Below are 25,803 nucleotides of genomic sequence, written 5' to 3'. Positions count from 1 at the left end.
AAAAACCAGACAGGGAAGCTCTGCTCTGTCCCATGGCATTACCAACACCAACAGGAGGTTTACTCAAGGACAGGAAACCAAAGCCGAAATAGAGTCTTACTGTGAAGGAAACAAAGGTCAGAGCTGTGGAAGGAGGTGGACTGAGCTGCTAGCCCAACGTGGCATTTCTCTGGCGGGTCTGAACCCACCAGCTGCTCCGTCGGAGAATGATGTGCAATCTCTTCCCATGCGATTTAGAGCCTCTGAAAACCTGCTGGTGAATCTGCACTGAGTGGGCTCTGACTGCACAGGAATGAGCTTGTGAGTCTGAGGTGGTCATATTGAGTCAGTCTGAGAACTAGAAAGGAGTTGTTGTTGTTGTGAAGTGTCATAGAGTCAAGTATGACATGTCGTGGCCCTATGAGCAACAGATCTGAACCCTGTCTATCCTGCACCGCTCACCATCTCTCACACACCAAAGCCCATTGCTGTAGTCACTGTGTCAATCTGGATATCGGGTTGAGGGTCTTCCTCTCCTTCACTGACCCTCCAATCTTTCCAAATGTCTCTCTCCTAACCACATGCTCAAAGTGTGTGAGAGGAAGCCTCGCCATCCTAAGGAACACTGACTACACTTTCACCATGACATACCTGTTTATTCTTTTAGCAGCCCACAGGCTATTCAGTATTCTTCTCCAACACCACAACTTAAAGGCATCGATCGATTCTTCCTCTGTCATCCTCATTCAGTGCCCAGTTCTCAGATGCATAGCAGGTGACTAGAAAGGCGATGGCTGTGACAATACCCACAGGGATTCCTCTGAGTTCCTGGTTAATAACTAACTTGTACAGACACAGGATAAAGTTCTATGTAGCCAGGCAAAAAACAGTTGCTGGAGAGAGCTATCCAAGGAATATTTCCTAAGAAAGAAGAAGAAGACATTCAAATTCTGCTGAGCCCAAGTGGCTAGAACTCACTGAGTCCTCTGAACACAGGAGAAAGTTCAGGAGACTGCACCTTCGAGGTAAGACTAAACTAATTCTAGAATAAAGGCAGCTCCGAGACCTGCCCTGACAGAGCTGAAGGACAAACACTGGAAGGGTTAAGAGAATTCTCAAGAAATGTACCACAGAAACAACTAAACTTCAAGACTCTTTAAAGTACAACAACAAAATCCAGAAAATGCACATCACATGTACAATGCCCTTAGATACAGAAGTAGAAATAACAGGAGTAATGGACTGAACAGATAGGAGCTTTCAGACAGCTATTAGAAATGTAATAAAAGGATAAGACAAACATAATAAAGAAAAGGATAAAAATAAGTTAATTCTGTGCTCGCTTCGGCAGCACATATACTAAAAAAAAAAGTTAATTCTAAAACTGTAAAGTACAATGTCTAATATTATGAAATATATTTTATGACCACCTTCACATAAGGTTAGATGTTATAGGAACAAGGTAAGTAAATTTGAAAACAACAGAAGCCATCTAAACTGAGACAGCTTGGGTGGCCTGGTGAGGAGAGCTGCACTGCCAACCCAAAGGCAGGCAGTTCAAATCCACTAGCTACTCCTCAGGAGAAAGATGGGCATCTCCTTCCATGTGAGTTACAGCCTCCGACAATCCACTGAAGGTCAGCTATGAGCTCATCCCGATTTGATAGAAATTCACAAAAACTGAAGCACAAGGAGTGGGGGTGGGGGGCAGTGTAAGAACATCTTAGTGAGATGTGGGATAATGTCAAGCTATTTAGTATTTTTTTCAATCTAAATAAATGAAGTGAGTGCATGTGTGCTGGGATTGGGCCGAGAGATAAGTAGAACCAAAAGATATGACTAAACAATGATTAAAACGTGTCGATTTGGGGGAAAGCTCTAAGTACACAGAGGTGAGGCTAATTTTCCTTGGATCTGGAATCAGATCGCAGGGAGCAGCACTGGGGAAATTAAAAGTGCTGCACTGGGAAAACCTGCCGTCAAGGACCCTCCACAGGGCTAAAGAGTACTGATGCATGGTTTGGAGGAGTTTGTTGTTGTTATTTTTTAAATGTATTTTTTTTCACTAGTTTATTTACAAAATTCTAATGCAAATTTAAAAAATTCTTTCCATTTCCCTCCCCCTCCCCCACCCATCAAATTGTACAACTCAGTGATTAATCCCATCTTCCCCCTGCACATCCCCATCCCTCTGCTTCCAGCCTCTCCCACCTCTCCTGGAGAAAATGCACCAGATTCGAGTCATGCTCTTTTCAATTGCCTCACATGCACGTGAAAGCTGGTCAGTGAATAAGGAAGACTAAAGAAGAACCTACGCCTTTGAACTGTCATGTTGGCAAAGAGTATTAAATATGCCATGGACTGCCAGAAGAGGGAACAAAGGTATCTTGGAGGAAGTGCCATCAGGTGCTCTTTAGATGAGAGGCAAGTGTGATGGGAAACTGTTTCGCTTACTGTGGGTGTATTTCCAAGAGGAACCAGCCCTTGGAGAGAGATGTTACCATGGGAAAGGGAAAGGGTCAGTGAAAAAGAGGAAGACTCAACACAAGACATGGATTAACACAGTAAGCAGCGCAGTGGTTTGAGCACGGTAGAGACTCTGAGAAGTCAGACGTGCAAGACGGGGAATTCCAGACTGTTCTCAGAGTCACCAGGAGTCACAGGAGACTCAATGGAATCGAACAACATCCCCAAAGAGACTCGAGATACCCTATGCTAATCCTGGTGCACTAACATACCAAAGAGAGCTCACCCTCAATAAGATGGTAATTATAATCATAAAAGTGGGATTTACAACACATTTTTTGGAGGACACAAAAAATGCATATGCAGAAATCTTAAGGAATTGATTCCTTCCCAAGAAAAGAGCAATTTAACCTAAATGACTTGAGAGTTGCAGAACCTAAGATTAAGTAACAACAATAAGCAACTGAGGGGAGGTGCTTGAAACAGTACTGTTCACAGTCGTAGCAAACCATGATATGTTAGGAATACATTTTACAAAATAAATGCAAAATCTGTTCACTAAAAACTTCAAAATGTTGTTGAGTGATAACAAAGTAACATAAACATGGAGACAGAATATGGTCAAGGATTAGAGTTCAGCTACTTTTATTTACTAATTATCTATTTTAAATCTATCTAATTAAAATATTTTATATTAATTAATTCAGAAGTATATTCATTTACACATTTTAATCTAGTAATTTGCCCCAAATTTATCTATAGGTTCAATACAACCCCAATTAAAATCCCAGCAAGGGCTGGTTGTAGGGAGGCTTTGCATATTTTGGCAAGATGATTCTAAAATTTATACGTAAATGCAAAGGATAAGCTGGAAAGAATTTCTGCCGCCTGATTTCAAGATTTAAAATAAAGCTAATCAAGAGGAGTGTGGTTTTGGCAAAAGAGCAGATATACAGATCAAAGGCACATCATAGATCAGGAATGAACCCTTTTATATATGATAAATTGATTTTTTACAAAGCTTCCAAGCTAATTTGATGGAGAATAGGATAGTGTTTTCCCCCCAAATTGTGCTTTCTTTGCCAACACCACAACTCCCGCACCTCAAGTCTTCTTCAGTCGTCCTTTTTTCTTTCTTTTTGTCCAAGTTTTGCATGCGTAAGAAGTAACTGAAAACCCCATGGCTTGAGGTCAGGCAAGTCTTAGTCTTTAAACCAATACCCTCACTCCTTAGCACCTTCAAGGGGCCCTTGACAGCTTTTCCTAATTTAACACGTTTTTATTTCTTGACTGTTGCTACTAGGGGTGTTGATTGTGGATCCAAGTGAAGTAAATCACTGACAATTTTGAGGGATTACAAAAGACGTTAGGCGAGCTCTGGTGGCCTAGTGGCAAGAAGGTGTACTGCAATTCCAGAGACGAACGGTTCAAATCCACCAGATGCTTTGCTGGAGAAGGAGGAACAATCTCCTCCTGTACCGGTCAGATCTGATTTGACGGTACACACACACAAAATAATAAAACTTAAAAAAAAAAAACAAAACACAAAAGACGTTAGACAAACGAGCTGAACACATGCAGGGGAAGAGAGACGCTGAAGATGAAGATCTTTCAGGAGCAGAAGCTCAGGCTTCCGGACACAGCGGCTGCAGCAATGGGCTCACACAGCAGCCACACGTGTGAGGACCGGCCAGGGGTGGGCGGTGTTTCCCACCGTTGCACAGAAGACGGCTGAGTTGCAGCCGACTCTTGCACCTAAGAACAACAATCTTTACAGCAAAGTCTAATCATTTCTTTCCCACTGACAAGTTAGTGGGTTCAAACCTCTGTCCTTCCAGAAAGCAACTGTTTCACCATATAAATTAAATCCAGAACAAGGAATTGTTAAAAGTAAATTAAAGAAAGCTGATATTGCTGTATTACGATCAAGCAAGGAGGCTTTCGGGTCTTTATTAAAGATGACCCAAGGCTGCATCAAATCTTCTGCCTTCTCGTCAATCGCGATCCACGGCCACCCTCCATCAGGTTTCTAAGGCACGGGGATTTGAACCACTGACCCCTCGGGTTATCAGTTTGACACAATACACTAAGCCACCATACTCTTTTATTAAAGATAGGCCTTTCAAATGATATATGTATCACTCTCTCAGGAAGAAAACCGGGTACACCTAATAACATAAGCTCAAAATACATATAGCAAAAATTGCCAGGATCAAAAGAATAGCTTATCTGACACAGTAAATAATCAAAGAACTATAAATAGTACAGAAATCAAAATACAGCAGAGAATCAACATATATTATTTAACATCTATAAATTCAGAGAAGGGGTCTGAGCATATCATTCCGACCTTGTGTGCTGACACAGATCTTGTTAAACATGGTTGCCTCAGGGTGGGAGACAGAGAGAGCCTGAAGTAAGATATCCCTGCCTTTCAGCATAAACAACTGTGAATTTTAAAGAGCAGGGGGAGTGAGGTAGGGACTTCCAGGAAAGATGTCAATGTAAATAGACATTTTTCAAGCCTTCCTCTCAAATTCTACCAAAAAAAAAATCAACAAAAGGAACGGACCATTAAAATGAAAACTGAGCTGAACTTTCAGAACAGACTTAAAGCCTTGTCCTAAAAAAAAAATGTCAATGAATACTTGCCAGAAACAGTACAATGTGAACCAAAATGAAACTGGATGCTGGGGGCTGACCACCGTTCCTGAACTGGAAAAGACTGCAGAGCTGTTGACCACAGAGACTTCCTGACAGCATCCTCACTCCAAGATGGAGCTGAGGGCTGGAAAGATGAGCAGGCCACAGAAAGAGCAAGGCACCCGGCCCTCTGAGCCCACGTATGGAGAGCTTGGGGAGGTGGCCTCCTGTGACCTGTCCACCAAATTCTTCCTCATCCAAGCTTCTTGACTGGAAAAGGAGGAGGGTTAGATTAGAAGCGAACTAACTTTCTAAGCAAAGCAGACAAACAAAAGCAGAGGAAAGCCATTGCCATACCACCCTACCCAACGTCCGGTAAAAGGTCAGCACTTCCACTTGTATACATTTTTAAATGCACAAAATAAATACTTCCTCATAAAATATGTCAAAGTAACGGAATCAGAATCTACCGTGTTGGACTCAGGCAATTGTAATTAAATATCCACTTAGAGATGGCATGGAATTGATTCTGATTCAGTCATTTTTTTTCCTATCTAATTTTTTCTTTGATCAAATTTATGCCAGGAGACATCAGTCTCTCTTGGAGCACCTGGTGGATTCAAACTGCCAACCTTTCAGTTAGCAGCCCACTACACAATGCACTATGCTACAGGGGCTCCTTGTGGCAAAGTTAGCAAAGATGTACACGTAAGAGCAGCATTTACTGCGACTGGCCACACATGCCTGCTCCCTTCAGGAGCACCCTCCAGCCTTCCTGCTTTCCCGCCAGAGCTCTGGGCCTCCATCTCCCGGCTCATAGCCTCTGCTGCGCCTCAAACCACACTTCCCACTCCTCAGGAACCCTCACTGGGACTGATCCACTCTCTTTCTTGTGCACTCAAACACACCATCCTCCACCTGCTTCTCCAAACCAAGCCTCAGAAGACAGGCCTGTCAATCTGCTTTCAAAAGGTCCCATAACAACCTTGGAAACTCCACGGATCCCAAGTGCACACCTGGGTCACCTTGAGTCAGAACCAGTGCAACAACCAAAAGCACCAACCAGGTCTGGTGGCCTGGTGGTAAGGAGCTGTGGAGCCAGACCCAAAGGCAGGTGGTTCAAATCTACCAGCTGCTCTGTGGGAGAAACATTGGCAGCCTCCTCCCGTGTGATTTACACAGCCTGAAAACCTGCTGGAGGGTCCGCTCTAAGTAGGTTCTGATTTGACAGCCACGAGTTTTCAGAATTCCTCTTGTAAGTATAAACACCATCTCATGCAGCGCTGCTGACAGCCCAGCTCGTGTTGTTGGCTGCAGTCACGCCTGCCTCGGATCTGTGGAGCCTCCGTGCACAATGGAGCAAAACACTGCCCAGTCGTGGGTCACCTCCCTGATCAGATGTTGTGATCCCTGAGGTTCTACCAGGCCTTTCTTCCTAGTCGGTTTTAGCCTAGACGCTCCACTGAACCCTGTCCAATATCTTAACACACACATCTCCACTGATGGGTAGTGGCTGTACATGAGGTACCGTGCTGGGAATTGAACCTGGATCTCCTGCATGGAAGGTGAGAACTGGACCACTGAGCTACCACTGACCCCTAACCAGCTCAGATCCTTTGGTCCATAATTACGGCTGAACTCTCCTTCATTTCATGACCATTGATTAATGCTCATTTCTCCACAAGGATGTAAGCTCCGTCAGGTCAGGGGTCATTCCCTCAATCTCTAATCTCACATCCCGCTGTGTCCAGCAAGGCATCTCAGTCCACTCAGCACAGGTGGCACACGGTAAACAGTAGCTGATTTAGTAATTAACAGAATCTGCATTTTTTTACCAAAAAAAAAAATCTATGATGGCACAGTGATTTCAAAAGTAATTTTTAAAGAAGAAAAAGTAAGAACTGATTTTTCTTCCTTAGGAATGTTGACTAATTTAAGTAGATTTAAATGCCACTGTTTTATAATCATTAAGAGAGCCTTCCCTTTGCTGTCAAGTGATTCTGAGTCCTAGAGACCGTCATGAGATTTCACACTTTGGGCATCTTTGGACTATCAGAAGGGACCAGCCCCTGGAAAAGGGAACCATTCTTCATAAAGATGAGGGTCAGCAAAAGAGAGACAGCCCCTCACTGAGATGGACCAGCACCCTGGCTGTCACAATGGGCTCTGGTATAGCATTGATTGTGTACAGGTCTCCGCGAACAGAAACCAACTCAACAGCACCTAACACGGGAGCCCTCGTGGCACACTGGGTTAAGCGATGGGCTACTAGCCAAAAGGTGGGCAGTTTGAATCCACCAGCCACTCCTCAGACTGCTCAATGCTCCCATTAAGATGTACAGCCTTGGAAACCCAATGGGGAGTTACCAAGAGTTGAGTGGGACCCAACTCGTCAGCAATAGGGGTTTTAATCATAAAGAAGGCCTAGTGATAAAATGGCTAAGTGCTCACTTGCTAACCAGAAGAAAGGAAGTTTAAACTCACCAGGTTCTCCACGAGAGAAAGACCAGGCAACCTGCTTCCCTAAATACTGACTGCCTTGGACTCCACACAGGGAACTTCTGCTCCACCCTACAGGGACCTTAACCTGGCAACAGGCTTGGGTTGGGTTTTAAAAACAATCTCTGCTTTAAGTCTGAATTATCGAAGGATGCTAAAACTTTCAGGTTACCAGTGGTCCACAGGCCCCCGATTTATGTTCAGCTCACAAATTCAGAATGGTTTTACATTATAATAAGTGGTTAGGGAGAAAGACGACCAGATCTCATGTGGTCTGAAAACCCTAAAATGTTTTTCTCTGACCCTTTACAAGAAAAGGTCTGACAGCATCTGCATTAGACGAAAGATGGTTGGATGACGAACTGTGGAGAGATCAGGCAGACACGGAATTCACCCAGCGTTTCAAAACAGTTCACTCCAAGCTGATGAAAACAGTGGCAGCGCAAACGGTGCAGAACAACCAGGACCCGCTGTCTCGCAAGCAGCACCGCTGGCCGCCACCTTGGGGCAGAGCACCACTGCCCACATCCTCCCCAGGTCAAAACCGTTTGCAAGAGGTTCGGTTGCTATGCAGCGCAGATGCTGTCCTTGTTTCTGGCAGCCGCTGAACAATTTGGAACCAGTTTGAAGCTCTGCTTTCATCAAATGACTGAACTTCACATTAATTACCAAGTGGCACTTGAGCTGACTTCTTGAACCTCCTGAGGTGAAGCATAAACAAGGACTCAGCATCACAGATGTGGTGCTGCAGCCGAAGATGAAAACCCTGAGCCCAGTCCTGAGGAAATACACAAATTCAGACTGAGGAGTGACCTGCAAAGCCACCGACCAGATGCTTCAAGACCATCAGTGCCATGAAACCCTTAAAGAGGCCTGGCGACTGCTCAGGGCTCAAGGGCCCAGGCAACTACAAGGCCAAGTGCAACTCGGGATGGGATCTTGGATCTTCAAACAAATAAATCTCAAAAGGATTTTATTTTAACAATCAGGGAGGTTTTACTTTTTACCAGGAGCCCTGCTGGTTACTATAGTAGGTTTCATACTGGGCTATTAATCAAAAGGTCAGTGATTTGAATCTATCGGTCATTTCATGGGAGAAAAAGATGGGAGGATTTCCTGCAAAGACACACAGAGTCAGAAAGGTGAGTCAGACTGGGCTGGGGTTGGGTTTGGTGTTTACCTGCTCAGAGTCACCTTTTCCAGGTATGACCATTGTTCTGTGAGTGTGCTTATCCTTGGAAGAGACGAGCTAAACAGTGAGAGGTGAAGTCAACTATGTGCTCCTCAATTCATGCTCTTCTTACTCTCCACATGTTGTGTGGACACAACACACACCCACACACATAGTCAAATGCACACAAAGAGTCAAATGTCAAAGCCATAAGGTTGTTTTCAGTACTGCTTTTTGCAGTTAGTCTCTAGATTTGAAATTCTTTCAGCAATCCCGAAAGCACGCAATTCAGATCCTGCAGCTGCTCCACAGGAGAAAGATGGGCAATCACTTCCCATGTGATTGGTTAACCTGCCTCTGAAACACACTGTAAGGTCAGCAGTGGGTCAGCTCTGACTCAACAGTACACAACAACAAATACACACACACACACACACACACACATATATACATATGTGTGTATGTATGTATACACACACAAACATACATATATATAAAGGGAGCTCGGGTAGCCTAGTGGTAAGAATCTTCATTGCAATCCCAAAGTCACAAGGGTCGAATGCAGCAGGTGCTCCATGGGAGACAGATGGTCAATCTCCACCTGCATGATTGGCTGCCTCTGAAAACCCACTGGAGGGTTAGCTATGGATCAGTTCTGACTTGACACCACACAACAACAACATACATAAGGGAGCTCTGGTGGCTCAGAGGTAAGGAACTGTGCTGCCAACACACAGACGCACAGTTTGAATCCCCGAGCTGCTCTGTGACGGGGGATGGGCAACCTCCTCCCATGCAATTTACCGCCTCCGAAAACCCACGCGAGGGTCCACTATGGGTCGGTTCCAGCACAGCGGCAAATAACAATAACAAAATACAGAGAGTTCTATAGATGACACATGCATACACATGATCCAAATCATGAAGGGGAAAAAATTTAAAAACATATGGCTGAATACTTTTAGACAAAGGAACGAGAGCTTCCCCCACCCCAAAACCTTCACATCACAAAAGGAAAAGAGTCTTTGGTTTGGTTTTACACTTAATTGATGTAGAATGTTGAAAATTTTAAAAAAGGGAGGGGGGTACTAGCTACTCACACACATTCCTGGGATTAGATAATACTGGAATGCTTTTTCAGGCTGTTTTCAAGCAATCCACTGCTGTCAGGTCAAATTCTGACTCCTCAGTTGGGTTTCTGAGGTTGTAAAGGGAGGAGTCCGGCCACCTTTCTCCGGAGGAGTGACTGATGGATTTGAACCTCAGACCTCTTGGTTAGCAGAGTAGCATGCTACAAAGTACACCATCAGAGCTGTTTTTTGTTAAAAAATAAAAGGGCACATCTTTTCATGCAAGTAGGGAGAAATCTTGTGCAAAGTCAATTTACATATGCATTTGAACAAGTATATAGTCTATTCAAGATATGTTTTCATAAATTAAGAGAGAAAGGAGGGAGAGAGAAGAAAGGAAAGAAAGAAAGAAAGAAGAAACCAGAGAGAAAAGTCAAATTCCCGCTAAGAGGGAATCATTAAAAGGGGGCACAGTGTGGGCTTTTCTGAGTAAAATAGGATATCCTTCCCATCGAAGCACTGTTGACTCTGCGCTGATAGAAATGCATGGAAAATAACCCTCAGGAAACACTGGCTCGGTGTCAGCAATCACTCTTTCCAGCCTGGGAGACTTATGGGTTGCTCTTGGTTTTGATATCGACACTTCTCTGCTGTTCAATGTTTCATATGAGCATTTGTTTCTTTTGAAATTGAAACAAATTAACCTAATACAAGAGTGTGGCTAATGGAAGCCACCGCATGCCACAAGAAAATACTAGCATTTAAGTGCCAGGGAAGATTGCACTGAAGATGAAAACTGGCAAAAGGACAGAAAGAGTCCCTCAGTCCCGATAAAGAGTCGAATCCACAATGAGGATATTTGTTAGGTGCTTTTATTCAACAAATAACCTACCAGCAGATCAATTCAAAACAATAAAAAGTATTAGGAACAATATGGGAATTCACTTAAGTGGCTGGTTATAAAAAAATGAGATTAAAATCAATAATTGTCTTACATTCCAATAGTAACAAGCTCTAAAACACAATGAAAGTAAAGCAATTCTATTCACAGTGGCCACTAAAAAGGAACAGACTAGAAATCATCTGTCTAAAGGGTCATTGTCAGTCAGAATTAACTACACAGCTATCGGGTTGTTTTTAGATGTGGAGAACATTTTAAATTCTCTGTAAAAGAACATAAAGAACACCTGAAAATATATGTATATAAAGGCTGGGATTCACAGAAAACTACAGCTTGTTATTAGATGAACTCAAAGCCCTTGAGCTAATTTCAACTCATCGCAGCCTTCCTCTATTGAGGTTTTGATGCTGGGAATCCTCATGGGAGAAGATTGTCCATCTCTCTGAGAAGTGTCTGGTGTATTTGAACTACTGACCTTTGTGTTACTGGTCCAGTATGTCAAACATCACACCACCAGGGCTTCTTTCTTATCATATGAGAACAAAATACTGTAAAGATATCAAAGTTTCCTAACTTTATATTAAAATTCCAGGTAATCATGATCAAAATACCAGTAGAGATATATTTTGGAATTTGGCCAAATGGTTCTAAATTTCATCTGTCAGATTCAGTATTTCAAAAGAGGTAAAATGAAAAAAAATTTAAAAAAGAGGTAAAATGATATCATTAAAGAAAAATCACTTTATCATCTCACCCCAGTAACAACAGAGCAGCAAATGATAAATGCTGGCGAGGTGGCAGAGAGATTTGGACCTAAGGGTCTGCTGGTGGAAGTGTAAAATGGTGCAATCACTCTGGAGAATGGTATGGTGCTTTCTCAAAAAGATGGAAACAGAAATACCATTTGACCCAGTGATGTCACTACTGAGAATACACCCTAAAGAAACCAGAACCACCATCCAAACAGATAACAAAATAATGGAGATAACCTGAGTGCCCATCAACAAAGGGATAGAAAAACTATGGTATATTCATACAATGGAATACTATGCAGCACTGAGAAACAATGAACTCATAAAACATTACACAACCTGGAGGACCCTGGAGGACATCATGCTGAGTGAAATATCTCAGTCACAGAAAGACCAATACTGCACAGCACCACTGTTAAAAAGCAGGTCTGACATGAGGTGGGGTGGGGGAGACTAGGATAAGAGTGGATAAGTAATGATCATTGTATTTGAAATGAAGAACAAATTCAAGCTGTGAGTTGCAATGCTTAATGATGCTATGGCCAGAATATTGAATGATTCAGGAAGCATTAAAAGGAGATGGAAGGAGTATACAGAGTCAATGTACCAAAAAGAATTGGCTGACACAACAAAGAATTTCAAGAAACAACATACGATCAAGAGTCAATGGTAATGAAGGAGGAAGTTCAGGCTGCTCAGAAGGATTTGGCAAAAAATAAAGCCCCAGGAATTGGTGGAATAGCAATTGACATATTTCAACAAACAGATGCCGCCTTGGATGTGCTTACCAAGTTGTGCCAAAAAATCTGGAGGAAAACTACTTGGCCAATTGACTGGAAGAGATCCCAGTCAATATTTATTCCCATTCCAAAAAATGTGACCCAACAGTGTGGAAATTATCAAATAACATCCCGTCTCCATACCTTGTCAATCTATATGCAGAACAGATTATCCAGGAGGCTGGGGTGTATGAGGAAGAATGTGGTATCAAGATTGGAGGAAGGCTCATCAACAACTTGCATCATGCAGATGACACAATTCTGTTTGCTGAAACTGAGGAAGACCTGATGTGCTTGCTGCAGATAGTCAAGGACTGTCTGTAGTCTTGAATAGACTATGGATTCAAGTGTAACATCAAGAAGACAAAAATTCTTACCACTGGGCTGATTGGCAGCATTATGATAGATGCTGAAAAGATTGAGACTGTTAAAAGCTTTAGTTTGCTTGGCTCCACAATCAACACTGTTGGCCACCGGCAGCCAGGAAATTGAAAGATGAATTACACTAGGAAAGTCTGATGTCAGAGACCTCTCCAAAATACTGAAGAGTAATGACATCAGTCTGGATACTAAGGTGTGCCTGATCTTGGCAACAGTCTTTGCAATTGCTTGCTATGCCTCAGAAAACTGGCCAATGACTAGGAATAATAGAAGGAGAATTGATGCCTTTGAGCTGTGGCGCTGGGGACTGCCAGGAGAACAAACAGGTTTGTCCCAGAGAGGGTAAAAACCAGGTTGCTCCTTGGAGACAAGGATTCTGAGGCTTTGTCTGACATACTTTGGTCATGTTGCAAGGAGGGACCAGTCCTTGGAGAGGGACATCATGCCTGAAAGGGTGGAGGGACAGACAAAGAGATGAAGACCATCAAAAGATGGATTGATACAGTGACTGGGGTAATGAGGGTAGGTTAGGTGTGTCAGATACAGTAAAACTGGCACAGGATAAAGCAGTTTTCAGGGCTATTATACGTAGGGTTGCTATGAGTCACAAGCAATTCAACAGCACATAACAAAATAATACCACACACTAGCAAAATCCTGCTGAAGATCATCCAGAAACGACTGGAACAGTATGTTGGCAGGAGAACCACCAGACATACAAGCTGGATTTAGGCCATGGCACTAGAGACATTATTGCCAATGTCAGATGGATCTTGGCAGAAAGCAAAGAGTACCAGAGGGATGTCTGTGTTTCATTGACTATGCAAAGACATTTGACTGTGTGGATAACAACAAATTGTGGCTAACCTTGAGGAAAATGAGAATCTCAGAACACTCGATTGTGCTTATGTGAAAATTATACTTGGACCAGGAAGCAGCCCTCAGAACAGAGCAGAGAAACACTACATGGTTCAAAATCAGGAAAAGAGTGTGTCAGGGATGCATCGTGTCTCCATACCTTTTCAATCTATATGCAGAACAGATCATCTGGGAAACAAAGCATTATGAGGAGGAATGTGGCATCAAGATTGGAGACAGACTCATCAACAGCTGAAGTTATGCAGATGACACAACCTTGTTTGATGAAACTGAAGAGGACCTGAAGCACTTGCAGCAGAAGGTCAATGACTGTAGTCTTTAATATGGATTAAAGTTTAACATCAAGTAGACAAAGATTCTCACCACTGAGCCAATTGGCAGCATCATGATAGATGGAGAAGAGATTGAGGGTGTTAGCAATTACAGCTTGCTCGGATCCACAATCAACACTCTTAACACCAGTAGTCAGGAAATCAAAAGACAGATTACACTGGGAAAATCTGCTGTCAGGGACCTCTCCAGAGTGCTGAAAAGTAATGTCAGTCTAGAGACTAAAGTGTGCCTGATCCAGTCCATGGGCTTCGCATTTACTTGCTATGCATCAGAGAGCTGGACAGTGACTAAGGATGACAGAAGAAGAATTGATGCCTTTGAGTTGTGGTGCTGGAGAAGAGTGTTGGATATACCATGGGCCGACAAAAAAAGCAAATAGGTCTCCCTGGGAGAGGTGAAACCAAGTCTCTCCTTTGAGGCTAGGATTTCAAAGTTCCATCTCACATACTTTGGGCACGTGGCCAGGGGAGACTGGTCCTTGGAGAAAGACATCATGCTTGGAAGGGGGGAGGAAGACCCCGGATGAGATGGATTGATACAATGACTGGGGCGGTGGGGGTTGGTGTGTTGGAATTAGTGAGACTGGGTCAGGACAGGGAAGGGTTCAGAGCTGCTGTACATAGGATCGCTATGGATCACAGGCAACTTGATGGCACAACAACAAATCACATAGGAGGAGAGTGCCTAACTGTCTCCCACAGAGCAGTTGGCGGACTTGAACCATCTGCCTTTGGGTTGGCAATCTTTATGACTAATCCACCAGAACTTCCTATCAAGGTGACAGTACTGTTACATATTTGGATGTGTGTCTGGGGGGGAGGGGAGAATACATCTCAATTGCCATTAACCTCTGAATAAAATCTAGCCCTAGCTTCAATTAGGAACAGAGGCCACAAAACACAGTGATATTAATGATATCCATAACTCTGTCACTAATCTTCTCCTAACACATTAGCATTGTCACAGGCATTTCCAAATGTTGCTGATTACTGCCACAGGGCTTCAAAATTACGGTCATTACTACAATCACAGCTAGATCTTATTATTTAGTGCATCCACAAAAAAAAATGCATGCATTAGGAAACCACGAGCTCACTTTGTTTAGTGTGTTGATACTACATTTAAATAGAATTGATTTCCTGTGTTGCAACCTCGAGTATCCTACTCCACGCATTTAAAAGCATAATTCATAGCCTTCTCCAGATTGCCAGAGGGAACCAGGCATAAAAAGGCCCCTTAAAATATTGTGATTTGTTCCGACTCTCAGAAGATTACTTCCTACGTTGTAATTTTTTTTCCCCCTACATGGAAATTCCCTAGTTATTCCCAAGCCTGTGGTGAAATCCATCTTGTCTGTGCATCTGTCATGTTTCTAACAGATTTCTGGGGAACTTGATGAGGGTGCACCTACTACATGCTGAGAGTAGACGGTGGCCCCCAAGTTCCAGGCAAAGACTGAAAGTGAAGCTATACCCAGTGGAAGGAAACACTGTCCTTCCCCAGCCCACACCATCCTCAAAATTGGTTGACGTAAAACCAGGGACCCACCGGGTTTTCACTGGCTGATTTTCAGGAGATCACCAGGCCTTTCTCCTAAATTCATCTTAGTCTGAAAGATGTTCAGCATCTTCAAAAGCACAGCAGTTTAGCTTGAAGCTGTCCAGCATCAGCAAGGCAACACTTGAGATGATTCTAAATTCTTAGTGGAAACACTTTTGTCCAAGGGGCTTCTGGGTAGACTTGAACCATCCAATTTTTGGTTAAGAGCTGAGCTCGTGATGTGTTTGTACTGAGAGCAGGATGGTTTTGTCTTTTCTTAAAAACTAAATTTCATCTAAAATCTGTGTAGCCTTAGCCAGAGCACTTCTACTCTCTTGTTATTAGTTGCTGTTCAGTTGGTCTGATTTAAAGGCAACACTGTGTGTAAAAGAATAAGCCAGTGCCCAGGCCTCTGCCAACGTCCTGTCCATTAATACGATTGAGTCTACTGTGGTGGTTCTTGTGCGTCGATCTCATTGAGGGTCTCCCTGGATTTCACTAAGTTCCCACCGTATCAAGTACCTTTTTTAGCAATTGGTCTTTCCTGATGATGTAATTGAGCCAAAGTTTCACCGCTCTTGTTTCTAAAGGGAATTCTGGTTGTATTTCTTCTAAAACTGACTTGCTCCTCTGCCATCCAGAATCCACTCAATATTCTTCACCAGAACCAGAGTTTGAACGCATCAGCTCTCTTGTCTTCCTTTTCCATTGTCCAGCTTGTGCGTGCATAATTCTGAGTGTCCATTAATGCAAAGCGTATGCCTCAGATAACTGAATTCAAAGGTCCGGGTCACTTGCTTCCTTGTAAAATGCAATGCATCGTTCTTCCTGATAACCTGCGCTGTCTGTTGTTTCTGCCCATGTGGCTAATGTTCCCCTGCGTGCCATGGTGAGTTCTTCCCTCCTTACCTCTTCCTGCATCTAGAAGAAACCAGGGCTGTGGTTGTGGTTGTTTTTGTGAGGTGCCCTCAGCTGGGCTCTGACTGACGGCAAGCCTGTTTCTAAGAGAAGGTAACCCCGCCTGGCCAGCCTCACAGTCTCTGCCATGCAGACACCCGTTGTTGCAATCACTGGGTCGATTTATCGCATTGAGGCTCTTCCTCTTCTTCGCTGGCCTTCTCCAGGGACTGATCCCTCCTGATGACATACCCAAAGGGTGGGAAATGAACTCTCACCATCTTTGACTTTAAGAAGAACTCCGGACGTGCTTTTCTGAGACAGGCTTGTTTGTTCCTTTGGCAATCCATGTGATAGTCAACATTCTTTGCCAACACCACTATCCAACCAGAACAGGTTAACATAAACTGAAAAACACGCTTCAAGCAAAATCATGTTCACAGGAATCCACAAGATTATCTTCTCTTGACCTCACCCAGACTCCTCTTCAGGCCCTCTAGCAGGAAACCAAAGATGCTGGGGAGTGTGCATTACAAGCACTGGGCAGCCGAAGTATCCAGAGATCAGAAAAGAGAGATGGGATGGTTTTCAAGTATGGTTCCAAATTATAAAAATATACAAAGGGCCATGACTTTCAGTGAGAAACCATCAAAGTTTATAAGCCAATGGAACAACATCTTTAAAGTGCTGAAAGGAACAACAAGCCAGAAACTAAAATCCTGTTCATCTAGAATCTACGTATAAGAAAAAAACATACTCCAGGAATGAAGGTAAAATAGTTATGTCCAGGTAAAGAGCAATCAAAAGAATTTGTCACTATCAGAACCATGCTATTAAAAAAGTAAAAAAAAAAAATATCAGTTCAAATCCATTAGCCATTCAGCTGGAGAAAAAGGAGGCTGTCTCCTCCCACAAAGACTTACAGCCTCTCCAACATGATGGTGGGCGGCCAGGAGTTGAAGTCAATCAACAGCAGTGGGGTTTGATTTAAAGGTTGATTGTTTTACCCCCCAAAGGCACTACCAAAGAAAAGGCCTGGAAATTGGCTTGTAGAAAGATCACAGTCAGCAAAATTGCATGGAGGCCAGTCCTCCGTACCAACAAGGACTGCCGGGAGTCAAAATGACTCTCCGGAGAAGAGTCTGGTTTTGGCTTTGGTTTGTTCAGGGCCCAGCTGGGTTCTTGCCCTGGGAGCCCTCCTTCAGCACCGCTTACTAACACCCACAGTCATCATCCAGTCACGGCATGCTGCCTTAGAGGAATCATACGGGAAATAGGAGAGTCCTGGGTACAAAAAGGGCTTCTACAAGATTGGCTCTGGGACTCCCCAAAAGGGTGGACAAGTGAGACACTAGCTAGCTGAGATCATTTGTAATATTTTCTGTAGAGTCCAGAACTGACACTCGGGCTGTGGGTATAGAATCCCTTTTCTCCATGAAGACTGTGTTCTTGACCCCTGCCCTCTCTCTTCCTCGGAGACCCACTCCATTAATTGTCACCTTCAACACTTTCCCCTTCTTCCCCCTTTCCCTCCACTCCAGTGTCCCTGTCCGCGAGAAGTCCTTAAATAAATTGGGACAATCATGCAGGAAAGCTGTGTGGCAGAATGTATCAGAAGTAAAAATATGCACGCTCTTGACCTAGAAATTCCACGTCTAGAAAGCAGTATCTTTAGGTCAAACTTGCACACGTTTCTAAGGATTGCAGCAACGTTTAGGAGAGCAACACTAGAACCACCTAGTGCGCCGTCAGTAGCGAACTGGTTAAACCAATCATGTCCCAGCAGAAACAGATGCTGGTAATCAATTAATGAGGGGGAGCTGTGGAGCGGCGGGGACACAGCAGCAATAAGTGATGCCTGATTCTAAGCACGTGTGCTCATTTTATATTGTACAACCTCAGGGGGAACCGTTCACGTCGTATCCTCGCTTGATATATGGATGGTGCACTCTGGGGATTGTGTGCACGTGTGTGAGTTCCAGGAGGGGCTGAGGGGCACAGGGGAAGAAGGAAAAGAGACAGGAAGGAAGGAAGGAAGAAGAAGGAGAGTGAGGAAGAGAGAGGGTGGAAGGAAGAAAGAGAGGGTGTGGAAAGGTGGGAGGAACGGATAGGAAGGAAAAGGAAAGAAGGAAGGAAGGAAGGAAGGAAGGAAGGAAGGAAGGGAGGAAACACACAAGCACAGACCCCCTGGCTTCAAAGCTGTGGGTCAGTTTCTCTGTTCTGAGTACTGAAGCTACTCACAAGACTTACTTTAGAAAGGCCTTCACGAGGCAAAGGAAAACTGAACCGTCCTGATAGGGATCAACCCTTCAGCCACCATCCAAGCAGCAGTCCAAGCCCACCCCGTGAGATGGCAGCGGCACCCACTCTGCCAAGTCCTGCTTGTACCCACGGTGTACACTCACACCCACACTGAGGTCCTAGCTCTGATGAGGTTCAGCAAACGCAGGCCTTGCAGGCAGGGGCGCCAAGCCACAGAGGGGTCACTAAGTGCTTGGACACCTGACAGGGGCAAGGAAGAGGACTATGAGAAAGAGCAGTAAGAAAAGATGGACGAGAAGGGGATTATGATTCATGATCCCAGCCATTCAGTGAGGCTGGTGTGGGAATCAGGGAGTGGGGGAGGAAGGTTGCTCTCCTTCAGCGTGTTTCCCTCTCCAGGGTCTGAACCGGCCTTGAGCAGGGTGGAAACGGGACAGTACAGGATAGGGCGAGGTCTCACTCTGTTGTTCACAGAATCACCATGAGTCCTAGATGACTTGAGGCATCTTAAGAACAACAGGATCCTAAATCAGGAGGGGGTTTATTAATCTTGGTTATGCAGAAACTTTTTTATAAGCTGTTCAGAGCAGGGGTGGGAGAGAGAAACAGGCAGAGAGGAGGGGAAAAAAACCTTTGAATTTCCACTGCTTTCAGAGTCAGCAATTTAATGAGTCATACATTCTAAATCCTTGCTTTGTCTACACGTTTTCATTTCAAAATACTAAAAAACACTTTGTTTGGAACATGAACTATTTTTATCTCATATATCAACAGTGCGCATCCACTTCTCCCTGTACCAGCAAAGCTTCCCCTGATGGGTCGGAAAGGCCAAGAGGGGTGGGGTTGTTTACTTAGATGCTGAGTTTACTGAAACTACCTGAACATCCTCCGTCCTCTGAGCTCCCTCCTCTAGCTGGTATCCTGGCCCTTCTGACCACCACGCGTTACCTACCTCTACACTTGGCCCCCAAGATTCCCAGATCCCATCAGTTAGACCACAGGGAGAATCCTTCATTCAAGTCTTCTTTCTAAGGAGCCAACACTGTTAGAGACAAGTCTTCACTGTTCTGTTCCCTGGTAAGAGCCTTGAGGAAAAGAGGTAGAAGAGAAAGAAAGGGGTCTCTTCTCTGGGCCGTCTGCTCGAGGTACATTGAGGGGAATCTTGGTCACATCATAGCAGAGACAGACATGGACAGCCTAGGCAATTCTTCAGCAAGCCTCTAGGCTGGTAAGTCTCGTGGGAGAACAGCTAGCAGGGACACTGAAGGTGGGGCATGGTATCCTGCCTCTTCTGGTGCGTGCCCTTGTATGAAGCAATCTCCCTCCACACTGTGCTGACATGCTCCTAACCACTTCTAATCACTCTGCTGTTCCACCACTGACACTTCACTCCTCTGGGCCTTGTAGGGACCACCATCTTTAAGAGGCTCCGGCTTCAAACGTTAGGAGCAAACACCTAATCAGCACATAATAGAGAGCCAACTAACATCTAAAAACAGAAGCCATCCAGCATCTCAAGGCATTGGGTTGAGGAGATGCTCTGCTTCTCTGGTCATTACCCCTTCCCTCTTCCACCCCTGTGCTTATAGCTTAAGCCACTATGTTCAAACATCAAGACCCTTCTCTTCTGGTTACAGGTGAATGGGCCTGTGGTGGGTGAACCACAGTGAGCCCATTCTGTGGACTTGGACCTGAGGCCACACTGCTTCAGGGCGGCTACCACCATGATAGCTGTGGACAGGAACAACTTTCACGTGGACAGAGACAAGACAGACACACAGACAGACAGAAAAACACAGAGTTTGCTAGTCTTCCAGTCCCTTACTCCAGACATTCCTAAGGCCTGGCTGCACTCATTCATGGCCTCTTGGATTCCACAAAGCCCTGCCGAGTCTGCCTGTTTACACACACAAGCTCTAGTGAGTTTCTGTTACTTTGCAACCAAAATGGTACCAGGAGATGAGAAAGTGATCTAAGGAAGGACAATGGACACACATCAAGATCCTTCTACAACGTTACCGACCTTCCAAGACCACCCCTAACCACCCGGGTCACCAGGGACGGTGAGAGTGGGACTACTGAGAGTTCACTGGGCCGAAAGGAGCCCACCATGCTCTGCAGACTAGTCTCAATCCACAGGTTGTGTTTTATTTGAAGGCTGTCCCCAGTACAGGACTGAAAGACAAGGAACAAACGAAGACAAGCTACCTTGAGAGACTACTGCAGGGAACTGACGTGAGAGTACCTTTCAGAAGGGCCACGAGAGCAGGTTCCAGGTGGGCAATCGCATTCCAGGTGGGCAATCGCCCTCACCCTCAGCATCAAACTACCCCCAGGTGGGCAATGGCATGAGAGCACGTCCCAGGTGGGAAATTATGTTCCAGGTGGGCAATGCCCCTCTCCCTCAGCATCCAAACTGCCCCCTTGATGGGCCATGACAGCATGTTCCAGGTGGGCAATACCCCCCCTCAGCATCATCCCACCCCCAGGTGGGCAATACCCCCAATACTCCCCCCAGCATCAACCCACCCCCAGGTGGGCAACACCCCCTCCTCAGCATCAACCCACCCCCAGGGTGGGCAATACCCCCCGTCAGCATCCAACCTGCACCCAGGTGGGCAATACCCCTCTCCTTCAGCATCAACCCACCCCCAGGTGGGCAATACTCCCCTCAGCATCAACCCACCCCCAGGTGGGAAATGCCACCCCCAGCATCAACCCTGCGCCCAGGCACTGAGACCTTCCACCGCAGCCTCTTTTTTATAGTTACCCTTCTCTGCTCACCGCACAGAGGAATCTTCAGCAACAGTGTGGGTACATCCCCAAAGAAAGAATAAGCACAAGCGCACTGCGCGTATGAGTGTGTGTAGAGAGGGCAAGATGGAAGATTTAAAGACCTTCGGGGCAGGTCATGCCTGAGATGTTTTAACAGGGGAATCCACGCCCCCAAAGGAGAAGCTGATGTTTGGGAGGGAACAGCAGACTCCTTCTGTTGAGCTACTGCTACTCCCTGGAGATGGATGCTGTGAGACTAGTTCACATCTGGTAACAGCTCTGGCCAAAAAAAAGTCTAATTCCCAAAAACACAACTAAGTTGTTGTTTTTTTAAATGCAGGAACTTTTTTTTATGTGAGAGCATGCTGAGCAAATGGTCCCTTGGACTTTACCAAAGACTTCTCTGTTAACACTGTGGTTGACATCTGCTCTTTCCCTCTGTGGCTTCAGCCCCAGATCCCACTGGACACTCAGAAATGTGTCTCCACCTAGTCCTTACCTCATTCCCACAATGCGCCTCTGCTCGAAATGTCCAGGCTCCTACCACACATCCCATGAGATCAAAAGGTCAACAAGAGTTATCATCCTTGAATTGCCAATGCCCCTTCTGGGGCTCTTCATCTGAAAGGGAGCAGCTGGGATGGAGAGGCCCAGCCTCAGGACCTTCGAAGATGCCCAGTGTGATGAAAGGAATTCCTTCATGCAGCCTTTTGCCTTGATCCTTAGCTCCTGAAGGATTCTCCCACCCCAAGCCCTAAGGATTTACTTTTGCCCTAGTTTTCTACCCCATAGTTTGTCACTTTTGTCCAGGTTGATATTTCCTAGGTAAACTACAGGCAATTTGGTTTTAGTACTTTGCTTGGTTTGAGTACTTTCTGTTTAACCCTGCCTGGGCTGCAGCCAGCACTGCTGGTGATTGATATGCACCTTGCAGGAATTGGACAACAGGCTATGCAAATGAAGTATCTGTGGCCTACTATGCAAATGAAGTGCCTACATCCTCCTAACAGGAGATTGGTCAGTTTGTGGCCTTGAGGGAGGACCACGTCTTAAAATTGACAAGGAATTTTTTTAACAGGTTTTTCAGACCAAAAGCAGCAGGAAGAAGAGCATTGAGGAGTAGAGGAAAAGAGAAGAAGAGGTAGCAGCAGGGACAAGGAACTTCCTAAGAAAGCTATGGCTATAATGCTGAAAACAATGAGAGGCCCAGAAGGTGTCCACTGGCATAGCTAGCAGCAACAGACAGGAGGACCACACTCTGTGTGATAAAAAGAACTGAGAGTGCTGTCTTGTCATAAAAAGAGAGACTTTACCTGAATGCTTCTTGATCCTCTTCCTCAGTGGCAATCTGTTGAGTCTTACCGACTTGTTTCATGTTACTTCCTTAAACCACTTTACTCTAAGCATGGTCTGTGCCTTCTCTGTGGTCACCACAACAGACTATTGAAGCCAGAGGAGATGCAGTGCCATGGGTGGGCTGGACGGTCTCATAACTGGTGAAAATGCTTGGACAGTGGAGATATGTCTGACCTCCACCTCATGAGAACCAGCTCTGGGCTGATCCTCCTGAAGCTAAACAGATGCTGATGCTGCTCCTACTTCCATTTCTCACCCGCCAGCCTCTGGGGCAGTATCTCAACAAGAGCCTGCCCTGCAGCACACATCCATTCTAGCTCCACAACCTTTACAGACCTCCCTTCAGAGTTAATGAGGAGAGATCCGCCCTGCAGGTCGGCGTGTCAAGGGGCCAACAGCTCCCAGCTGGGATTCCCCCAACAATGAGCAGTGCTAGAGAAGGCTCTGGGAGGAATGTTCTAGCATTCTGAGCCTAGGTCTCCCAACTCCTGGGAGAAATTGCTGAAAATCAGAGCTGCAGGTACCAGAAATTATTTCCATTTCCTTCTCCCTTCTCCCTGCTCCCTGCCTCACTCTGATTCACTCAGCATCTCTCAGGACCAAGGAGAGCTGGTGGCAGAGGGGCTGGAGATCCTCCCAGATTTCAGAACACGCTGTTTGCAGAACTGCCACAGAACAGTCCTTTCCCCTCCCCTTTTTTTTCTACTAGTTTACAAAATTCGAATACCTTGTTTTCAAGAACAAATTCTTTCAATTTCTCTCACCACCACCCATTAAATTGTACAACCCATGATTAATACCCCCTCCCCCTGCACATCCTCATCCCTCTGCTTCCAACCCCCCCCCCCTTGGATCCTTCTTCTCGTTCTACAGTAATGGTTTTATACAGTATTTATCCTTGTGGGACTGAGTTCACTCAGCATAATGCTCTCCAGTCCCTCCCAAGTTACAGAACAGTCCTTAATGCCAATAGCACACAGGTAAGGATGGTCTTCTGTGCAAAGTCACCTCGAAAGGAGACCAGTCTCAATTTCATGCATCCATGAATGTGTCCAGGAGAATCAAAGACCCAGGGAAGCTGGTGGCTTGGTAGTGTATCAGTCTTCTCCCCCTTGAACCAACCTGCTCACCTTCAGGGGAGGCAAGAAAGTCTAGAGCTCAGGAACAGCAGTTCTAAACTTCTGCTAAAACTCTCTGCATTTCGATCCAGAGATACTTGAATAGCAACTCTGGCTTTGTCTTTGATTGTATGACCTGGGGCAAGTTGCCTACCATCTGTCTGACTTTTCTACTTTGAAAAACAGGTCGCAAAAGTAAAGAGATCACAGGGGTTTCCCTCCCCTGGAATATCTAGAAAGGGCAAATGTGTAGAAATTCAAGTTTACTGGTGGCGAGTAGGGGCAGGATGGAGGGAGACGGGAGTCATTTAGGAAGCAACGAGCTTGGTGAGGGGGATCTGGGGGTTGGCAATGAATACACACTAGGACCCACACAGTGGGGGCCACTGAATTGTGCATGCAGGAAATGCTGACGTGGTACATGGTGTGTTACACATCTAATTACAACCATCTGAAGAACAGGGCTAATGAGACGAGAACAAGGAGTCACTGGAATGACCTGAAGTTTCCTGTATCCTGGTGCTATGTGGTAGCCACTCTAACAAATTATACCAGAGTTGTTACTCCTGACAAGCACCTCCTTATCCCTCCCCCGCTCATTTTCTGGTGGAGTTAACTCCAGCCTCCCATCCTGTCCCATCTGCATGTCTCAACTGTAACCCATGAGGACCTGTCAGACTCAGCACCACCTATGTGTGCCAGGCTGGGGCAATGCTTCCCTCTGGTGCACCCTCCCTTACTCCTCTCTGTGACACTCAACAGCAAAGGCTGTCACACCTCTCCCCATCCTCGACCTGAGGGCTGCCAAACACTCAAGACCCTGAGCAAACATTCGGGAAAGCTTATTTCTCCAAGAGATTTGTGGGGAGAAAACTTGCCAAGTGGGGAAGTTGGGGGTCTGGCTCCTCGGTGGCTCTTCGCCCCCGTGGGGGACTGCTGGGTCCCCCTTTTCCTCATTGTCTGGCTTCCCCTCTCCAGGTTGCTCAGGCAGACGCATCGGCGTTCCAGGGCGCTGGTCTCAGGGCGGTTTGCACGCACATCAAGGGAGCGTCAGTGAAGATACCGAGGTTCTGCAAGGGGTTGAGAGAAACTTACTGCCTGAGCAAGGTGCTGATGGGTCATTTACTCAAAGTCAGTTGCCTGAATAATTCACACCCTCCCTTCTGTGTTTAAACAGCACAATGGCATAAACACAATCCAGGCTCCCGAAATATAATTACAGTTGTGACAGATGTTTAGTTATTAATAAGGCCTCAATGTCACCGGCGGGTATTATACAACAAACCAATAATGCGCCTTTGGAGCCAACCTTAATATTTACAGGTACTTTTCCACTCACCCTCCCCAGGGGTTTGGCTGTAGTAGAGGCAATTCGCAGAGAGCTAGGGCGGCCAGCTTGACTGCAACTTGAAAAGGAAGCCCAGCATCTTGCCAGTATGCTCTGCTCCCCTGTCCTTGCCAACCAGGGAACCAGTGACAAAGTGGAGAAGAGAGTAACAGCCCTGCGGGACAGGAGGGACAGGAGCCGTGCCAGCCCTCCTCAACGTCTGTGCTCGCAACCCAGAGCATGGCACCCTCTCTCCATAAGCAAAGCAGGGCGCACCCAAGAACAATCTCTCCTGATCAGCCCCAGTTCAAACTCTTCCCATACACACAAAACCTCTGGGTCATACCATGCCACCAAGGTGGCATCAAACGTCCCCACTCAGAATGATTAACTTGTCATCACCACTCAGCTGGCGGGTCCCCAGGTGGCGAGGGCTTGGCTGCTAACCAAAAGTTTCTGTGTCTACTCAAAGGCACTGCGGAAGAATGGTCTGGTGATCTACTTTCAAACATATAAGCCATCAGAAACACTATGGTGGTGCAATTACTGTGGAAGGCAGTATGATGCTTTCTCAAAAAGCTAGAAATAGGGGAGCTCTGGTGGCCTAGTGGCAAGGAGCTGCAACTACAATCCCAGAGGCACACGGTTCGAATCCACCAGATGCTCTGCCGGGAAA

General features: G+C 45.5%; 1 protein-coding gene across 2 annotated transcripts in view; it reads right to left on the bottom strand.

Annotated features, from left to right (window-relative positions):
* Nucleotides 1-25,803, bottom strand: part of CALN1 (calneuron 1) — a 448,881-nt gene that overhangs the window by 387,232 nt on the left and 35,846 nt on the right. Inside the window, exon 1 of one of the 2 annotated variants that reach the window (XM_006889660.1) lies at nucleotides 24,675-24,797. The exons of the other annotated variant lie outside the window; for it this stretch is intronic. Coding sequence (XP_006889722.1) covers nucleotides 24,675-24,797 — 123 coding nt within the window. Of the gene's footprint in view, nucleotides 1-24,674; nucleotides 24,798-25,803 lie in introns of those variants that run through there. 2 annotated transcript variants of the gene reach the window in all.

This window comes from Elephantulus edwardii, unplaced genomic scaffold (genome assembly GCF_000299155.1).
Source record: "Elephantulus edwardii isolate Elephantulus edwardi_28Jun2011 unplaced genomic scaffold, EleEdw1.0 scaffold00080, whole genome shotgun sequence".
Classification (NCBI taxonomy): Eukaryota; Metazoa; Chordata; class Mammalia; order Macroscelidea; family Macroscelididae; genus Elephantulus; species Elephantulus edwardii.
The sequence above is the reverse complement of the archived record's forward strand: the minus strand, read 5'-3'. Positions and strand labels throughout refer to the sequence as shown.